This window comes from Alligator sinensis, unplaced genomic scaffold, assembly GCF_000455745.1.
Source record: "Alligator sinensis unplaced genomic scaffold, ASM45574v1 scaffold1102_1, whole genome shotgun sequence".
Lineage (NCBI taxonomy): Eukaryota > Metazoa > Chordata > Crocodylia > Alligatoridae > Alligator > Alligator sinensis.
The window spans coordinates 719,737-735,884 of record NW_005842342.1 but is presented as its reverse complement, the minus strand read 5'-3'; the positions used below and the strand labels follow the sequence as shown (position 1 = coordinate 735,884).

Below are 16,148 nucleotides of genomic sequence, written 5' to 3'. Positions count from 1 at the left end.
AAAGCCGGCGTCCGCGCTGCCGGCTCCCCCCTCGCCTCCCCCTGGCATGTGACAGGGCGCTGCCGGGCGGGCGGGGGGGAGCAGGCAGGGCTCGTGCCGCCGCACACGCCCGCCCTGCCCGGGGCGCCGCGCCAGGGCTGGCAGCGGGCAGCCACAGCGGGTCGGAAGGTTTCTGGGACGTGAGGGCTCCACACGCACACACACGGGAACAAAGGGACGTGGCGTTTCAGCCCTGGGGCTTTGTGTAGGGCCACGGGGAAGGGAAGCCACCAAGAGTGGGGTTAAATATATATACATATTCTGGCCTAGCTGCCACAGCATCTCCCCTGGAACACGTCCCCGCAGAGGCAGGGGTGAGCTGTGGTGTTGTGCTGCTCCTGGACAAACCTAAAGCCACATCCCTGAGGCAGTCCCTTGTGCAGGGCCGGACACAAGCATGGGCAGAAAGGGGGCCCGAAAATGGTGAAAATAAGGATTATTATTATCACTATCTCTGGCGAAAGGGGGGGGGGGGGGGGGGGAGATTGATACTGAAAGCTTGCCTGGGGCCACCAGAAGTCTAGGTACGGCGCTGTCCCTGTGCCTTGTAACCCAGGGAAGGCTGGTTAAGAAGGCTAGAAGTTAAGATGCAGAAGAATCTTTTTGCCTGAGATAATTTTGAGTTTTAAAGAACGCAACGTTTGCCTGGAAAAAGATTAGCCTAAAAAGCCATTCTGATATACAGCAAATGGATGGTGTCTTTTTTAAGTACTTATATCGCCTTTCATAGCTGGATCACAAAGTGCTTCACAGACAGTGATTCCTGGCATCTCTGTGGTAGGTAAGAAGTGCAGGGGGGAATAGTAGAACCAGCTGAGATTTGAACATGTGTGAGAAATAGGGTGCAATCCCTATTAATGCTTCAGTGGGAAAAGGACTGTATGAAATTATGCATACTTGGTGCTTCATGGCTGAAAAGTTAACTTATGCCTTTGTATCCTACCATTTACTGGGTTAGCCTGTAGGATTTTCCAGTATCTAATTTTGGCCTTGTGCTGCAAATCTGCAGTGCAGCAAACCTTTTCATGTGCACTGTGTCCATTTTGCAGCACCTCAAAAGCTTTTGAGGTACTGCAAAGTGCACGTTCCCACTCGTGGGGATGCGGCCGCTGGGTGAAAAAGAACTTCCTTCTGCTAGTTTTAAACTTGCTACCTACTAGTTTCATTTTATGACCCTAGTTCTTTTATTATGAATCCTGATTGCAGGATCCCAAGCCTGTAGCCTACAGGTGTCACCCAAATGTACGGAGCAATGTTTAGTCTAGTAGAGAGATGGTAAGCAGACAAGAAGCCTCATTTGCCGTGGGCTGTTTCCATGATTTTCTTAGCCTTACTGAAGAGTTTGATCTGATAAACAGACAAAGATAAACTTAGCATAAAATCTCAATAGTGATGAGTAGAGATTAAAAGATGTGAGGAGAAAAGGAAGATAGGTGGGATTTCAAGTCTTTTGGCAGCCCTTATAACTCTGATTTAAAGAGCAGTTGAGTAGAAAAGAAAATCCACAGAAGTACACTGAAAAAAACTTCTCTTTAAAATGAATGTAAAATATCATTTTAGTCTCCTGGCCAAATCACACTTTCTAATGCTTTGATTTGGTGTTTTTCTGGGCTGTTACTGTGTGAAAAGCCCGCACAAACAAGGGGAATGTAAGAAAAACCATAGAAATGACTGTACACAAAGTTCTATCAGATGCTCCAAATAAGTTAAAATGCAGAAGAATCTTTTTGCCTGAAATAATTTTAAGTTTTGAAGAACACAATGTTTGCTTGGAAAAATATTAGCCTAAAAAGCCCTTCTGATATATAACAAATTGATGGTGTCTTTTTTAGTACTATATTGCCTTTCATAACTGGATCACAAAGTGCTTCACAGACAGTGATTCTCAGCATCTTTGACGGTAAGAAATACAGGGAGGGAACAGTAAGACCAGCTGAGATTTGAACATGTGAGAGAAATACTGTACAATCCCTATTAATGTTTCAGTGGGAAAGAGGGAGCTTTTTGAAAAGGACTGTATGAAATCATGCATACTTGGTGCTTAATGGTTGAAAAGTAAATTAGCATATTCCTTGGTATCCTGCCATGCTGGCACTAAATCCAACAGTAATCATATGACAGAAGCTAGAGATGGAAATGACCTATTAGGTCACCTAGTCCATCTCTCTGCCAGTGCTGGATTATTCCTTTTTGTGCATTTACCAGTGTCCTGTCTGTTGAGCTGCCTGTAACAAAACAACATTCTAGTACCTGTTTAAAGGCTCAAAATTATTTCTGATACAGTGTTTGAGTAGAATTATACTAACTATGGGTAAATTTGTGTGCATTTGTTTTACTCTCTCCAGCATATGATGTAGCAACTGTCTTAGCTATATTACATTGCATTGCCTGCAGACAAATAAGCCACATTTTCTTTCTTTCACTTACGCTCTTATATTCTTAGTTTTTAAAGTCTGTTTTCGATTTTATTTGGCAATAAATGCCCTTAATTTCTAACATGCTACTTGCATTTTTGTACCAGGCTTTTTATGCTTTATTACATATTCCTTATTTCATTCAATTATGCCCAGGCTTTTTATTCTTTATTACATAATCTTTTTATTCTAGTGTACCACCTTTTAATTTGAAAATCCCCTCAATCTTGTTCTTAGATGTTCTTTGTGTTACAGGAATGTTCACAGGCCCAGGCAAGATTGCTGCTTCGCTGTAGTAGGTGCAGTAAAAACACGCAGAAATACATAGTCCCTGCTGCAAAGAATATACAGCCTATATTGAGCTGTAGGGATGACAGTTATATGTACATTAAATTTCTGTAGGTTGACAGATGCAATTGAGCATGCCTGGTATGTGGAGGGAGGGAGCACAAGAGGGCAATAAAACAGCAGGAAAACTAATCCACTGCTTTATCTGACATCCACAAATTGTTTGCTTTTCCTGCTACATGTCCTTCTCCCTTGTGCCACCCCTGCAGTATTTAAGTCATATGTCAGCTATCAAAATGTTAGCAAAAAACAACATATTAGCTACTCCCATAACAAAATTTTGCTTCATTGAACTCAGTACATTTGCCAGTGACTTTCTTGGGGCCATATTTTACCCCAGATATGTTTCTTTTTGGAGATACCCTTGCCATGCTCTTAGAAATATGATGAAAGAATGAACAGAAGAGAAAACCACCCTTTAAAACCAAAGACAGTGGAAGGGAATGCAATGAGAAATTGCCCATGTCTTTTTTACTTACCACAGAGAGCTGAATTTGGTTCAAACACCAGAAGGACACTGAAGGTATGTTTCCACTGTGGCCAAATCCAGAAGGTATTTAGGCACCTAACTCTGTTTTAGGTGGCTAAGTTCCCATTGATTTTAATGTGAGTAAATGCTTATAAATGAGAGTTGGGTGCTTATATACCTTTTATCTGGATCTATGCCTTCTGTGACTGCAGTGCACTATAAATATGTTCAGATGAGCTTCAGAGTATCTGGTTGGGTACAGCTAGCTGTGGTTGCTGTGTCAGCACAAAGCTCCTCATGGCCTAGTCACTATTTACCCTGCTTCTTGTATTGGTTATGCAGACTGCACTAACCACAAGCAGAAGGCTACTACTACCTACTTTAAAAGTAGCTTAAGTCTGTCTCTGCTTCAGTATACTGACAAAGACTGCAATGTAGGCATGTTGGGAGATGGAAGCACGGGGACAAATACAAGTTCAACAGCATTTTGTAATAATGACCTAGTAATGAGTATTCCTTTATGAATGCATTCAGAAGTAATTAAGGCTTAGAACTGAATTACATGTCTTTATAAAAGAGTAATTTTAATGTGAAAAACCTTGATATTTAGCTATTGTCATACAAGAGTTTCCATACAGTTGTATCTTGCTGAATTTTTTCACTTGGAGCTAAATGTCCAAGGTATTGAATTGTGATAAAACTAAATTAGATATTTTAAATAATTCCTAAAGTTACATCATTTCCATTATTCTACCCCCTCTCTACTCTCCTCCATCTCACACAAAAGAAGCAGCATCTCTTCCTTGTCTAGGAATGTGTTCTCAATGGAACATGTTTTTTGATGTATATAGGATTGCATGTTGTATCTAAAATTATCAGAGTAGTATGCTTTAGAAGTAGTTCAAAGAGACTACCAGTAATGGAAAATACGAGGGACAGATCAGCAAAAGGCCCTATAGAAGAATGTTTTGAAGGACTAGTATTTAGAAACTATCATGATAGATGTCATCAGAGGGGCTTTTACAAGGTGTTGCATAATCTTAAACTTCTTTTCCTTCCCTTGAGGGCAAGCTTTTAGTCTTGGAGCACCTTTTGCATGTCTGTGAGTATATGCAGGCATGTGCCTATGCATAGAATTCTTTTCTTTTTAATAAAGTCTTTTTGAGGGAGCTGTGACAAGCAGTAGGAAAGTTTGTTCTGTCAAGAGCTAGAGTCTGTTCTTGAAGCAGATGTGTTCCCTTTGTGCCTGGTCTTTGCCTAAGGCTCCTGCCACATGTTATACTGAAGACGTGATTAACCAGTTAATCATGTCTTAAGTTGTGACCCAGCTACACATTAAAGCAATTAATGGCATTATAAAGCAAGGAATAAACCATAAAGTTATTCCACAAAAAATGTGTAATAACTTCATGGCTAGTTCCTATCATGACATTAATTGAACATGTGGCAGATGCACCCCTGTGTGTGGGGGTGTTTGTACAGGAGCCGGGAGGCTACTCTGATGCACTGTAATTACAGCGTGTCAGAGCAGACTCAATTAATCGAGTCTGCTGGAGTCTGGTAATTACCATGCTCCAGCCAGCCTCTGTCTCTCATGTATCAGTGTCCCTGCACTTCAAAATGGTGGTGGGGTACTTTAATACAGTACATTCAATGAGCTTTAGATAAAGCAGCTCTTTTTGGAGACACTCTAATTAAAGCGCTCTCTCCCTGCCCTCCCTGAGCACGTGTAAAAACACCTTGGGAGCTCTGTCAGCTGTTCTGGCCTCCTAGCAATGGAGGTGCACCCTGTGCCCCCAAGGCTGGGAGCTGCAGCTGATTGGGCTCACAGTCATGGGGGTGCACAATACACTTCTGTTGCTGGGAGCCCTGTCAGCTGATCTGGGCTCCTAGCTACGGGCATGGTGGGGCTTCCAGCCATGGGAGTGCATGGTGCACCCCTGCAGTTGGGAGCCCCATCAGCTGCAGGCTCCCAGCTGAGGGAGTGCATGGTATGCTCCTGCTGCCAATCCTGAGCTCCCCCTGCAGTGGCAATAAGGCATGATGGGATCTGATGCTTGATTCCACAATCATGCCTTTTGCCATGCATGTGTGGTATAGCAGGAAGCACAATTCTGTGGGTTGTGCATCAGATCTTATTATGCTTTTACCTGCACATCTGGTAGGGGCTTAGAAATTCTGAAAATGGTATTGCCTATGTGATGTTTGTGACAACCCCTTTCCATGATTGGTGTAGACAAAAAGTTGCAGCATGACTATACCTAGATGTTGTAATTCATAGATTGTTTTTTTTTAGTAGGGAGTTAGTCCTGTAAGTCTTTGACATCTGCTGCCATTTACAGAGGATTAACGCTAGAGAGATTTTTCCAGACCTGGACTTAAAAGATTTTCAGCTGAATGGGATGGCAATCTTTCCACCATGCAGGCATTTTTTCAGTCTTTCCTTTTGATTAAAAATAATAGCAGGCCTAGAAACATAAAAATGGCAGTCCTGAAGCATTTCCTCCACTTCCTCCACAAATCATGTGTATTTACTCTTAATAGCCCATTAAACCTATTATTCTTAATAGCCTCTACCCTCCTGTGGTCACAAAAGGCTCTGCAGTCATTAAGGAATGTACTCTTTGTGAAGTTTGCATTCTTGTAATTGTTTTGTAGATGGGGGATACTGAGGCATGGGGTGGTTAGCTGACATCCCCAAGATCAAACAGTAAGTCTTTGGCAGAAGCAAGAATACAACTCAGATTTCCTAACATTGTATTATTCTTGAACCACTAGGTCATCTGCCCGTCTGTAATTAAGAGTGCATTGTATCCCAAATCTGATGTACACGCAAATTAGCTCTGATAATCTATTCCAATGGTTTGCAACCTGTGGTATGTGGACCCTGTGTCAAAGGGGTCCACGAAAGATGACTATGATCAATCAAATGTATGTGAATACCCGCACTTACAATTCAAAGGGGTCTGCACCTCCACTCAACATTTCCAAGGGGTCTATACCTCCATTCATAATTTTTTAGTGTCCACAGATGAAGAAAGGTTGAAAACCACTGATCTATTCTAATAGTTTCTTTAAAAAAAAACAAAGTTTGGCTGATCATATTCAGACTCAGACAAAGTTTAACTTAGTCTATCTTGGCCCGAAGAGGACTAACCTCAGAGGCACCTAATGGTACATAACACACTAAAAAAGTGTGCGCTTGGGGTTTAATTTCCTTAACTTTAAGAACACAGTTTACAATTAAAGGATGTGCTTCAGTGGTTTTATACCTCAGGGAAGAAAGAAGAACAAGGAAAATATTTTGTCAAGAAAGGGAGGAAACAGAGGAAGAACCCCAGAAAAGAAAGGTGAATTCACCCATACTTACCTCAGGAGACCGGCAGGTCACACTGGTGCATGTGGCAGCCAGGCACATTTTCAGAGTGAGTGCTCATTCTGAATTGGCCTGGGATGCGCTGGGCCAAGTACTTCCGGCCCCAGAGAGGGGCACCCCAGGGGAGAACCTAGCACTTGGAAGCCAGAAGCACTAGGGAGCTCCGCTACTGATGTTGATCTGCTGAGAGCCAAACAGGATCAAAGCACCGGGGAGAAGGCAAAGGAGATCGGAGGACCTCCACCAGAGGAAGTATCGCCATGGAAGTCCAGGGTGATGGGATATGATTGGGCAGGAACCTTTCTCTCAAAGAAAGCAAGGGAGAGGGAAATGGCGAGGAGCCAGGGAGCTCAGCCCTCCCAGAAGGCAGGACTACTATTGAGGACTGTTCATTGGAGCCTGGAGGGATGGTATTCAGTTCTTTTTTTACTTTGTGTACTTAGATCAGCTGAGAGGGTTTAAATATTTTTTTCCCCTTTTGATATACAAGTGGACTTATCAGATTGTCCCAAGTGAGGCCAGTGGCTGGGCTGCAACCTGGACCCCTTAAGTCTGGAAGGACCGAGGTTTGTACAGCTCTGCCTGGGGAAGAAGTCACTCCAGAAGTTATTGTGTTTTCTTTCTTTGATTTAACAACTGAGGTGTGGTAAGGTCAGGGTAAAGGGGAAGGAGGAGCCCCATAAATCCATCTGGCCAGGTGATCCAAGGTGATTCCCCCCTCCCCCCTTTTCTTTGCAAGAACCTCCTGCTAATACTAACCAGAAACCTTAAAGATGTGGCAGGTGAGAATACAACATCGGGGAGGGGCAAAGGAGACAATTATCATACCTCCTTAACCCATTAACGGTTGAGGGGGGGAGACATCATCACACTGAGGACCCAAGCCCTATAGCACCTACCATCAACATATTTATTTAGAAATACTGTGTCCCAGGGGAGCTGGGACGCCGAAGGAACCCCGGGGCAGCAAAGAGTCCCACTTACCTCCTGCAGAGCCAGAAGAGCCGGAGGAGGCGCGCACGCCGAGGACGCCGGCGCGGGTGATCAGCCGGGCGTTTATCCGGCTGCGGCAGAGCAGCGGGGGCGGAGGATGCCTCCCGGAAGGAACAAAAAGTGGCCCCACCGAGGCAGCGGGGCGGTTGAGAGGAGGAGACCGGAGGAGCAAGCTTCTGTGAGGAGGGGATCAGCCGCCACACGCAGCGGCAGGGAGAGAAAGAGGCGGAGCCAGAGCAGGCTCCGAGCGAGTGAGCAAAGAAACTGGCAGCAGCGCTAGTGGAGGAGCTGGCTCCGCGGTTGTCGGCAGAGCCGGTGAGGAAACTGGCTGCAGCACCGGCAACAGAGCTGGAGGAGGAGCTGGCTGGGTGACAGACAGCAGAGCCGGTGAGGAAACCGGCTGCAGCACCAGCGACAGAGCCAGAGGAGGAGCTGACTGGGTAACAGACAGTAGAGCTGGTGAGGAAACCAGCTGCAGCACCAGCAACAGAGCCGGAGGAGGAGCTGACTGGGTGACAGGCAGCAGAGCCGGTGAGGAAACCAGCTGCCTCACAAGCGGCAGGATCGGTGGAGGAACCGGCGCATTGCAGGCTGTAGTGCCGGTGAGGTAACCGGTCGCACCATAGACAGCAGAGCCAGCGGAAGAACCGGCTGCATCACGGGCCGCAGGATTGGAGTAGGTGCCGAGGTGGAAGGGCCGGGCTGGCGCCCCAGTAGGCTGTACACCCCGCCTGAAGACCTTTATTGACGGCCGGCAAGTCGGGGGTGAGAGGGTGGCAGGCCAAGGACAACGTGGGAGCCAGAGGAAGTCGAACTTAAGGTGGCGAGTGGCCGAGGTGTAGGGGAGGACGGAGCCCTGAGAGTACCCGCCGAGGAATGCGCCGACCCTGGGGGCTGCCCCAAGGGAGGACCCCCCACTGAAGTTCCATCCAAAGCCGTGGCAGGCGAGTTAAGGGGTCCTCCTGACGTCAGCAGGGGTAACCTCTGGGGCTCACCCATAAGCCCAGGGCACACGAGATTTTGGGCCCGGGCAAAGGCGGCGTGGGAACACCTATTAGAGCAGAGGCGGGCACATACTGTAAGAATTTGCCATGACTTCTGAACTCGTTAATATTTATATACGTTCCATAGATGTTACAGTGCCCAAAACGTGACAGTGGTTGGTTTTCATTTCTATAAACTAGTGGTTACCATATGTCCATATGAAACGGTTTAGGCATAAAAGAGATTTTTTAAAGAATAAGTTCAATAAAATATACCATAGTGTAAGTATATGACTTCACAATTCCATCCAGGAAGAGCACACACCAACTGCTGAAACTTCCTTAGCCTGACGAAGGGTTTTTGAACCCGAAAGCTTGCTTAATAACTTTTCTCCAACTATTTGAGTTGGTCTAATAAAAGATATCAAATTCACCCAAGGAATCTTGTCTGCTTATGTCCTTAGACCAACACGGCTACAACCTAAACCCCTGCTGACTTCACAATTAACTCACAGCTGCAAGGGTTTTGCTGTGGACTATAATTACATTGTTGCATGAGTGCTCCTAGGAGGAAGAGAAACAGTATTTTCCTGAAGATAGGTGAAATGGAAACACCCTCTCAGATGTTATCTCAGATGTTAATTCATCTGTTTGCTGCAATGCCAGCAGGAAACTTGTCTTTTTCCCCTCAATACTGCTTAATTATTAGGTCATCTTGCCATGTATGCTTGGAATATCTCAACCATTCTCTTTCAAGCTTGAATGACTCTTGTAAGGGTATGTACTTAAGTAGTATGCATTTCAGATTTTACATAAGTTAAATATAGAAATGTTGAATTACTCAGATCTATCAGAAATGTGGTATTCCCCTCCTAGAACTGGATGCATAGCTCTGCAAAATGTCCAGTTTTAAGTGAACCATGGAAGATGAGTAAAGTTACTGAGCTAGTACAAGGGTTGGGAAGAAGGGATAGAAGAGGGAACCAATGAGCATATTTAACGCACATATTCTGTTATATCCTGTAAATGTGAAAGTTACATCTTGGCAGCATTGGCACTTGCAGAGATCCTTACTGAACTCTGGTGAATAAGCTGAATTTCCATGGGCTTTCCCACTGGAATAGGGCAATCTAGACCAACCAGTTCTAACTTGCATTGACATGTGTGTATTTTCTTTATTTTGGCATGTGATGATCCTGAGTGCGTTCACAGTACTTTTGGCCAGAAATTTGTAATAGCAAAACAAGAAAGGACATACACACGGTAGCTTTGGGGGTATCAGAAATGGTTATATTAGAACCATAAGCATAAGAAGTATACTGACTTTGTGTCATAAAAAACAACTCTTCTTGTGCTGTGTCAGCATGATTTACCATCAACTTAATTGGGCAAATCTTCTATTGATTTCATTAGGAACAAGATTGGGTTTTTATGTGGCCTATTGGACTAAGGGACATACTATACTCAGAGTTAAGTAATCTTTAAGAACTTCCCTGAATCAAAAACTTATGGTGGCAACTTCTTTATTACTGTTGATTATGTACAGTTCAAAACTTCCCAAGTTATAAAATATGACCTGTAAAATTGTTTCTAACACACTATGGCTTCTGCTATGCTGATGGAGGAACAGATGAAATCATCTTACAGCTTTGGGGGAATTTTTTTTCAAGGTTTCTAATAAACTGTTTTCCACTAGAGCAGGCCAGATCTTAATCATGAATTTGTTTTACATCTCTCAACAACCTTTTTTAATCTGGACTTTTAGAAACAACACTTTTTTCATGTGCCTTGATTTTTTGAAACCCAAATCTGGAAATGTCTATATTCACTTGTGAATTGGTAGGCAATTTCCCGGTGGAGAGAGCAGAAATAAAGCTTCATGCCCTAGTCTTATTAAGCCCCTTTCTTCAGGATTTGTTTTACTGTTGATTTAAGCAAATAAGATAAAATATAATAGGCAATAATCTCCAGAAGCATTCCTCATGTTAGCTACCCAGCAGAGGGAAAGGCAAACCTTTGATTCAAACCTTCTTCTTCCTTATATTATCTGCTCCAAACTGTCATGTGACAGTTAGGGACCCTTTTAAGACTTAACCAACTATAACAGAGTTTCCCAACCTTTTTATGCTGTGGACCGCCAAACTGTGGACCGGAAGTGACTGCAGACCAATAGTGACTGTGGATCAGCAAACTGCAGACTAGCAGTGACTGGCATACTGTGGGCAGGTAGTCAACCCTTTTTTTATACACATTATAAAAAAGAGTTGGTTGCTGGTCCACAATGTGCCAGTCACTTCTGGTCTGGCAGCCAGCCCTCCCGTGGACCGGGAGCCAGTGCTTTGCGGCCTAGTACCAGGCTGCGGCCCAGGGATTGGGAGCCCCTGAACTACAACACACTGTCACACCACATTTAAAAATGTATGTTTCAGATACTATTGTCTAATTCCTAATTGATGTATTACCAAAAGTAGGAGATAATCTTGTACTGTATTGTGTAATCTAAGTGTGTCTCAAATTTAGAACTTTTATTTAAATGAAGTATTTTCCATCTAGAAGAATGACAAAAAAAGGATATAGGATATCTATGGATTGTGAACTCAGAAGAAGAATAGTGTGGGGTGGAACATTCTCAATTATTTTGATTTACCTCTTGTACTCGGAGTATTTGTTGGGGATAATGTTGAACAATACAATTTCTGCCAGCACTTCTAGAATCCTATATTCTGACATAAGAATACCATACAAGCCCAGGTTATGCTGGAACTCTGTCTCTGCAGGGAACCTGACTCACTTTGCTCTGGGACATTTAGCATCACCATGATGGAATTATGGGTCCTTCTTGCCTGGAAACCCATGTCAGTTTACTCAATATCTTCTCTTAGAGGGTGCAACAACTGGACTGTGGACAAATGAAAATGGATTGGGGATCTGTATAGGCCATATAGCACCTATCAGGAGCGTTCTGCTTATGTATTTGGTTAGTATCCCAGTTTTACCTCCCTCAGCAATATTTATAAGGCAAAGAGCATGTAATAGGGAAAAGAGACTTCTCTTCCCAAGAAAATGGACTTCAGATCCTTAGGTACTCTAGGAGATTTGTCAAATACATTGGGATATCAGAATTATGCTATTGCCTGACTGTGGAGACTACTTTCTCAGTCAGGATCTCCTAATCCAGACATTCATGCAATTTGACAAACAAGATAATCTCTTCCCTAACAAATTAAAGATTCAGTAGTTTCAGTATTTAAAAGAGGAGATTGCTGAGTGCTAATGCCTTTTCCAGTCAAAAGTAATCTTCTACCTCTGCTGGAATATTTTTTTGTCTTTTAGAGTGAGAGAAGTGAACTGATACTTTCTTCAGGTCCCTTTCATACATTCTCTGCCATTTTGGTAATGATGTTTAAAATATTTCAAGTTGATTTATACATAAACACACATTTTGGCAGCTCTCTCAGTTACGTGGTCCTAACCTAATATGGAGATATTGGATCCCATCCCTGTGCAAAACATCTGTGATATATTCTTATTCTGCAGCCAGTTACAGAGAAGCCAACTACTCCACAGTGGGAATAATTAATTTAGAACATACATATGATAGAATATACATATGGTTATCTCATTTGAAACTCTGGGCACCTGTGCAATGTGGAACTACGAAGAAAGGTTCTTCAGCCATCCTGAAAAGGCAAGCAATCATCATTGGTAATCTATAGCACAACAAAATGTAGGGCAAAGAACAACAGGATAGTGTTGTTCTAAAGTCATCTGGTAAATAGAAATTGATGATACATAGAAGAGCCAATGACTTTGCATCATGTGGATATAACAGGGTGGCCTTTCCCTTTAAGAGGAGGCAGCCAGTCCTGCTGAGTTAGCAGCAGCTGTGGGAAGATTGCTGATGAGGGAGTGTCTCACTGGAGATTAAAACCCCAGAGAGCAAAGCTGTAGGGTAGCAACCTGTGAGGAAACAGTTGTGACTTGGAGGCAGATGGCATGCTGAACTGCAGACTGCTTGGTGGGGCCAGATGGCTGTGCTAGCGCCTGAACCACAGGGGTCCCCTCCAAATGTCCAGGACAGGACAGCAAGATTGTTGTTGATGTGTGTGTGTGTTCTTTGTTTAAAGACTTTTGTTTATTGCTGTGGACTTGCTGAGAAGCTCCTCAGCCAGTGGACACCTGCTGGGAGGAGCCCACAGGTGCTGTAATCAGTTTATAGTAGAATAAGGAGATTACAGAAAATGTCAAGGTTTTTGAATGAGGACTGTAGAAGATAGCCCAAGTGATTTTTTTAGAGAATCCTCCAGTCTTGCAAGTAAAAGAATACAGAAACTAATGCATGAGAATCATTGCCTGTCTGACGAGTGTGTATCTGAAAAATTGTAGTATCATGGAGCATGAGGCGGGTATTATAAATATGATGATCTGCATTTCATACACATGAGGTGCTAATCTTTTTAGTTGGAGACATGCTGAGCAGCCAGTAAGGTGTCAAACTGGCAGCACAAAAGGGAAGGTGCTAAAAAGGTAGCTGTGATATAAATTCACACACAGCATGTTGTGAGAAAATTGCAGCTATGTAGCAAGGAGTGTAAAGGGAAGGTGCTTTCTAATTGCTAATATGTGAATGCTAGGAATCCATTAGTGACAAGAAATTCAATATACTGTAGTTAGCATTACTGAAATCTGGTGGGATGATATGCATAATTGGAACAACTCTGGATATAATTCATTTAGGAAGAATATGGTGGGTAAAAAGCATGTGTATGAGACCCTGCCTTAAAGCCACTGTTGCCTATATTTGCATTACTGATAAATTGGAGCCCCCTGAGCTTGTTGAATTGATATGTGGGTCAATGTGCTAACTAATAAAGCCCAGGAGGAGGTATTGGTGGGGGTCTGTACAGGCCAACAAATAGAACTGGAGCAGTAACTCTTTAAGCATCTGGCTGTAATGTGTGGAAATAAAAATGTGTGGTCTTGGGAGTACCTCAGTTAGGAAGATGTATTCTGGATATCCCAGCAATAAAATATTATTTGAGTTTTTATAGCAGCCAGTAGTAAAATATCATTAGAGTTTTAATAATATCTAGAAAGTATTTGCATTTAACACAAGGGAACTCAGTTTTTAAAACTGCATTCAACATAATAATAAACAAAGGTGAATTAAACGCTGGGCTAAAAGCATGTGGCTGCATAATGATCTTGGCATTCAATAATATGGGAAAACAAAAGACAGTCCAGCCTATACCTACTTGGTGCTTCTAATGGTTAATTAATAAAATTGAAGGAAAATGTGAATGAAATAAATTAGGAGGAAAATTTTAGACAAAAATGTGAATGAAAATTGGGAGTCATTTACAAAAGATTTCATAGATGACTAAAACACCAAGATTCCCACTCAGGAAAGGGGACAAGTTTGGCTAAAAGCCCATTCTGGTTTATTGGGCGAAAGTTGCAATTAGAAATAAAAAGGCAATATATAACAAATGGAAACAATATGAACTGTTATGAATCAGAATTTATGAAGTGTAGAAAATGTGTAGGAAAAACTGAAGATATTGGGGAAAAAACCCATGACTAGCAGGGATAAGAACAATAAGAAATAATTGGAATATATTAGGGGGAAAAAGAAATTGTAGCAATGGAATAGAGCTAGTAGAGAGAGGAATTTTTTAATAATGATGTAGAAAAAGCAGACATGTTCAATAAAATAAAAGTAGCATTATGTGCTCATATCACATGAGAATGATTACGTACTTTCCAGTCTATTAGTAACCATGGATGATGTTAAACAACACCTACCCAGGGATAAGCCATTTTAAAATCATCACGTTACTTGAACTAAAAAGGTGGCTGAGGGAACCTCTTGCCCACCGATGTTAATTTTTAATAAATCTCAGAATACTGAGAACATTGCAGATGACAATAGTGTTCTAAAGTTATACCAATATTTGGCAAGTTCAAACAGGATGACCCAGGTAACTGTTTGGCCTGACATTTATCTCGGTGGGAGTGAGGGTGTAGGTTGCGGGGGGGAGGGGAATGGAAAAACTAATACGGATTTCCATTAATTAAGTGTATTCCCATCTAGATATTTTAAATATCATTCAACCTAGTTTTATGAAAAAATAGACTTGAAATCATGCCTGTTTGACATTCTTTGTGGTTACAAGTTTGGTCAATAAAGGTAACTGTGTAAATTCAACATAGTTTTGTGAGGTGTTTGAATCAGTATTGCATTACATACTAGTTAAAAATATAAGCACTTTGCAGTATCAGTAAAGCACACATTAAATGCATTAAGAAATGGCTAACTAACACGTCAGAAAGCAGTCACCAATGGGAAAATTTCTAGTGGATTTCCACAAAGATTAGTAGGGGGTCCTATGCTATTCAGTACATTCATCACTGACCAGGAACTAAATTATAAAATCACTACAGATTATAAAATTACCAGACCCCCTCTGGATCTGCGCAAGGCTAGGAGGCATTTAAAGGAAGAGCAAAAATGTATGGCATGAGGGTAGGTATTGGGTCTGGCTTTGTGTACACCACAGGCTGTATATCTAAGGAAGTGCGTGCCCTTCAAATAAGCTACTGCACGTGAAGCTGCCACACAGTGAAAGCAGGTTTTCAAGTGCTAATGGCTTTTGCACAGCTAATGCAAGACAGTGTTTTCTGGTGTTTAGCGTACCAGCCTGAGCCTAAGTTGTGTCTTCAGTCCTGCCCCTAGGCTGTAAGTGACTTTGGGCAAAATACTTCACTTTTCTCTGCCTCGGTTTCTCCCTTTCTAAAAAGGGGATATGATACCAAGCTCCTTCTAAAAAGCACTCTGAGAACTACTAATGAGGAATGACATGTATTATTACTGATGTACCTACTTGACAGGTTCATTTGCCTAAAATGACTCCTAGGTCCTAACAATATATAACTATATATCAATATTGATGTCTATAACTATATATAGGTCTATAGGTCTATAGATATAGACACCAATATCAATATTGATATAGACCTAGTTATATATTGTTAGGATCTAGGAGTCATTTTAGGCAAATGCACCTGTCAGGTAAGTACATCAGTAATAATACATGTCATTCCTCATTAGTAGATCTCAGAGAGAGATTCTTCTATTAAAATAACATATTTATTTATTTTTAAACTGGTGAAAAACTTGTCTAATATGGAATTAAGGTTGCCCTGTGACACCTCATAACCTTCTAGTAAATTGAGTTCAGTGATTTGTCTGGAGCCAAAATTACTGTAGGGGTTTAGTTCCTTCCATGGAATACAAAGGATCTACCAGGTTTGTGAGCTGTCTTTCTGAGACAGGAAATCCTTCATTAGGATGATGCTGGGAAATCTTCAGAAATAAATTTTTGCAGAAATGCCCACATAAAAAACTTATTTCCTGCAGAAGCAGATAATTTGGCCTCCACTGACTCAACTAAGTGGTAAATTCTCAGGGTTAGACTGTCCAGTATCATTTCCCTAACACTGGCCAGTAACAAGGTTTAGAGGTA

At 42.3% G+C, this 16,148-nt stretch overlaps 1 protein-coding gene across 1 annotated transcript in view; it reads right to left on the bottom strand.

Annotated features, from left to right (window-relative positions):
* CPA6 (carboxypeptidase A6) overlaps positions 1-11,477 on the bottom strand; it is a 150,577-nt gene extending 139,100 nt beyond the window's left edge. The window contains exons 1-3 of the mRNA XM_025210220.1: positions 11,414-11,477; positions 11,270-11,345; positions 11,085-11,171 (exon numbers count right to left, since the gene is read on the bottom strand). Coding sequence (XP_025066005.1) covers positions 11,085-11,171; positions 11,270-11,345; positions 11,414-11,477 — 227 coding nt within the window. The remainder of the gene's footprint in view (positions 1-11,084; positions 11,172-11,269; positions 11,346-11,413) is intronic.
* Between the last annotated feature and the right edge of the window lie 4,671 nt (positions 11,478-16,148).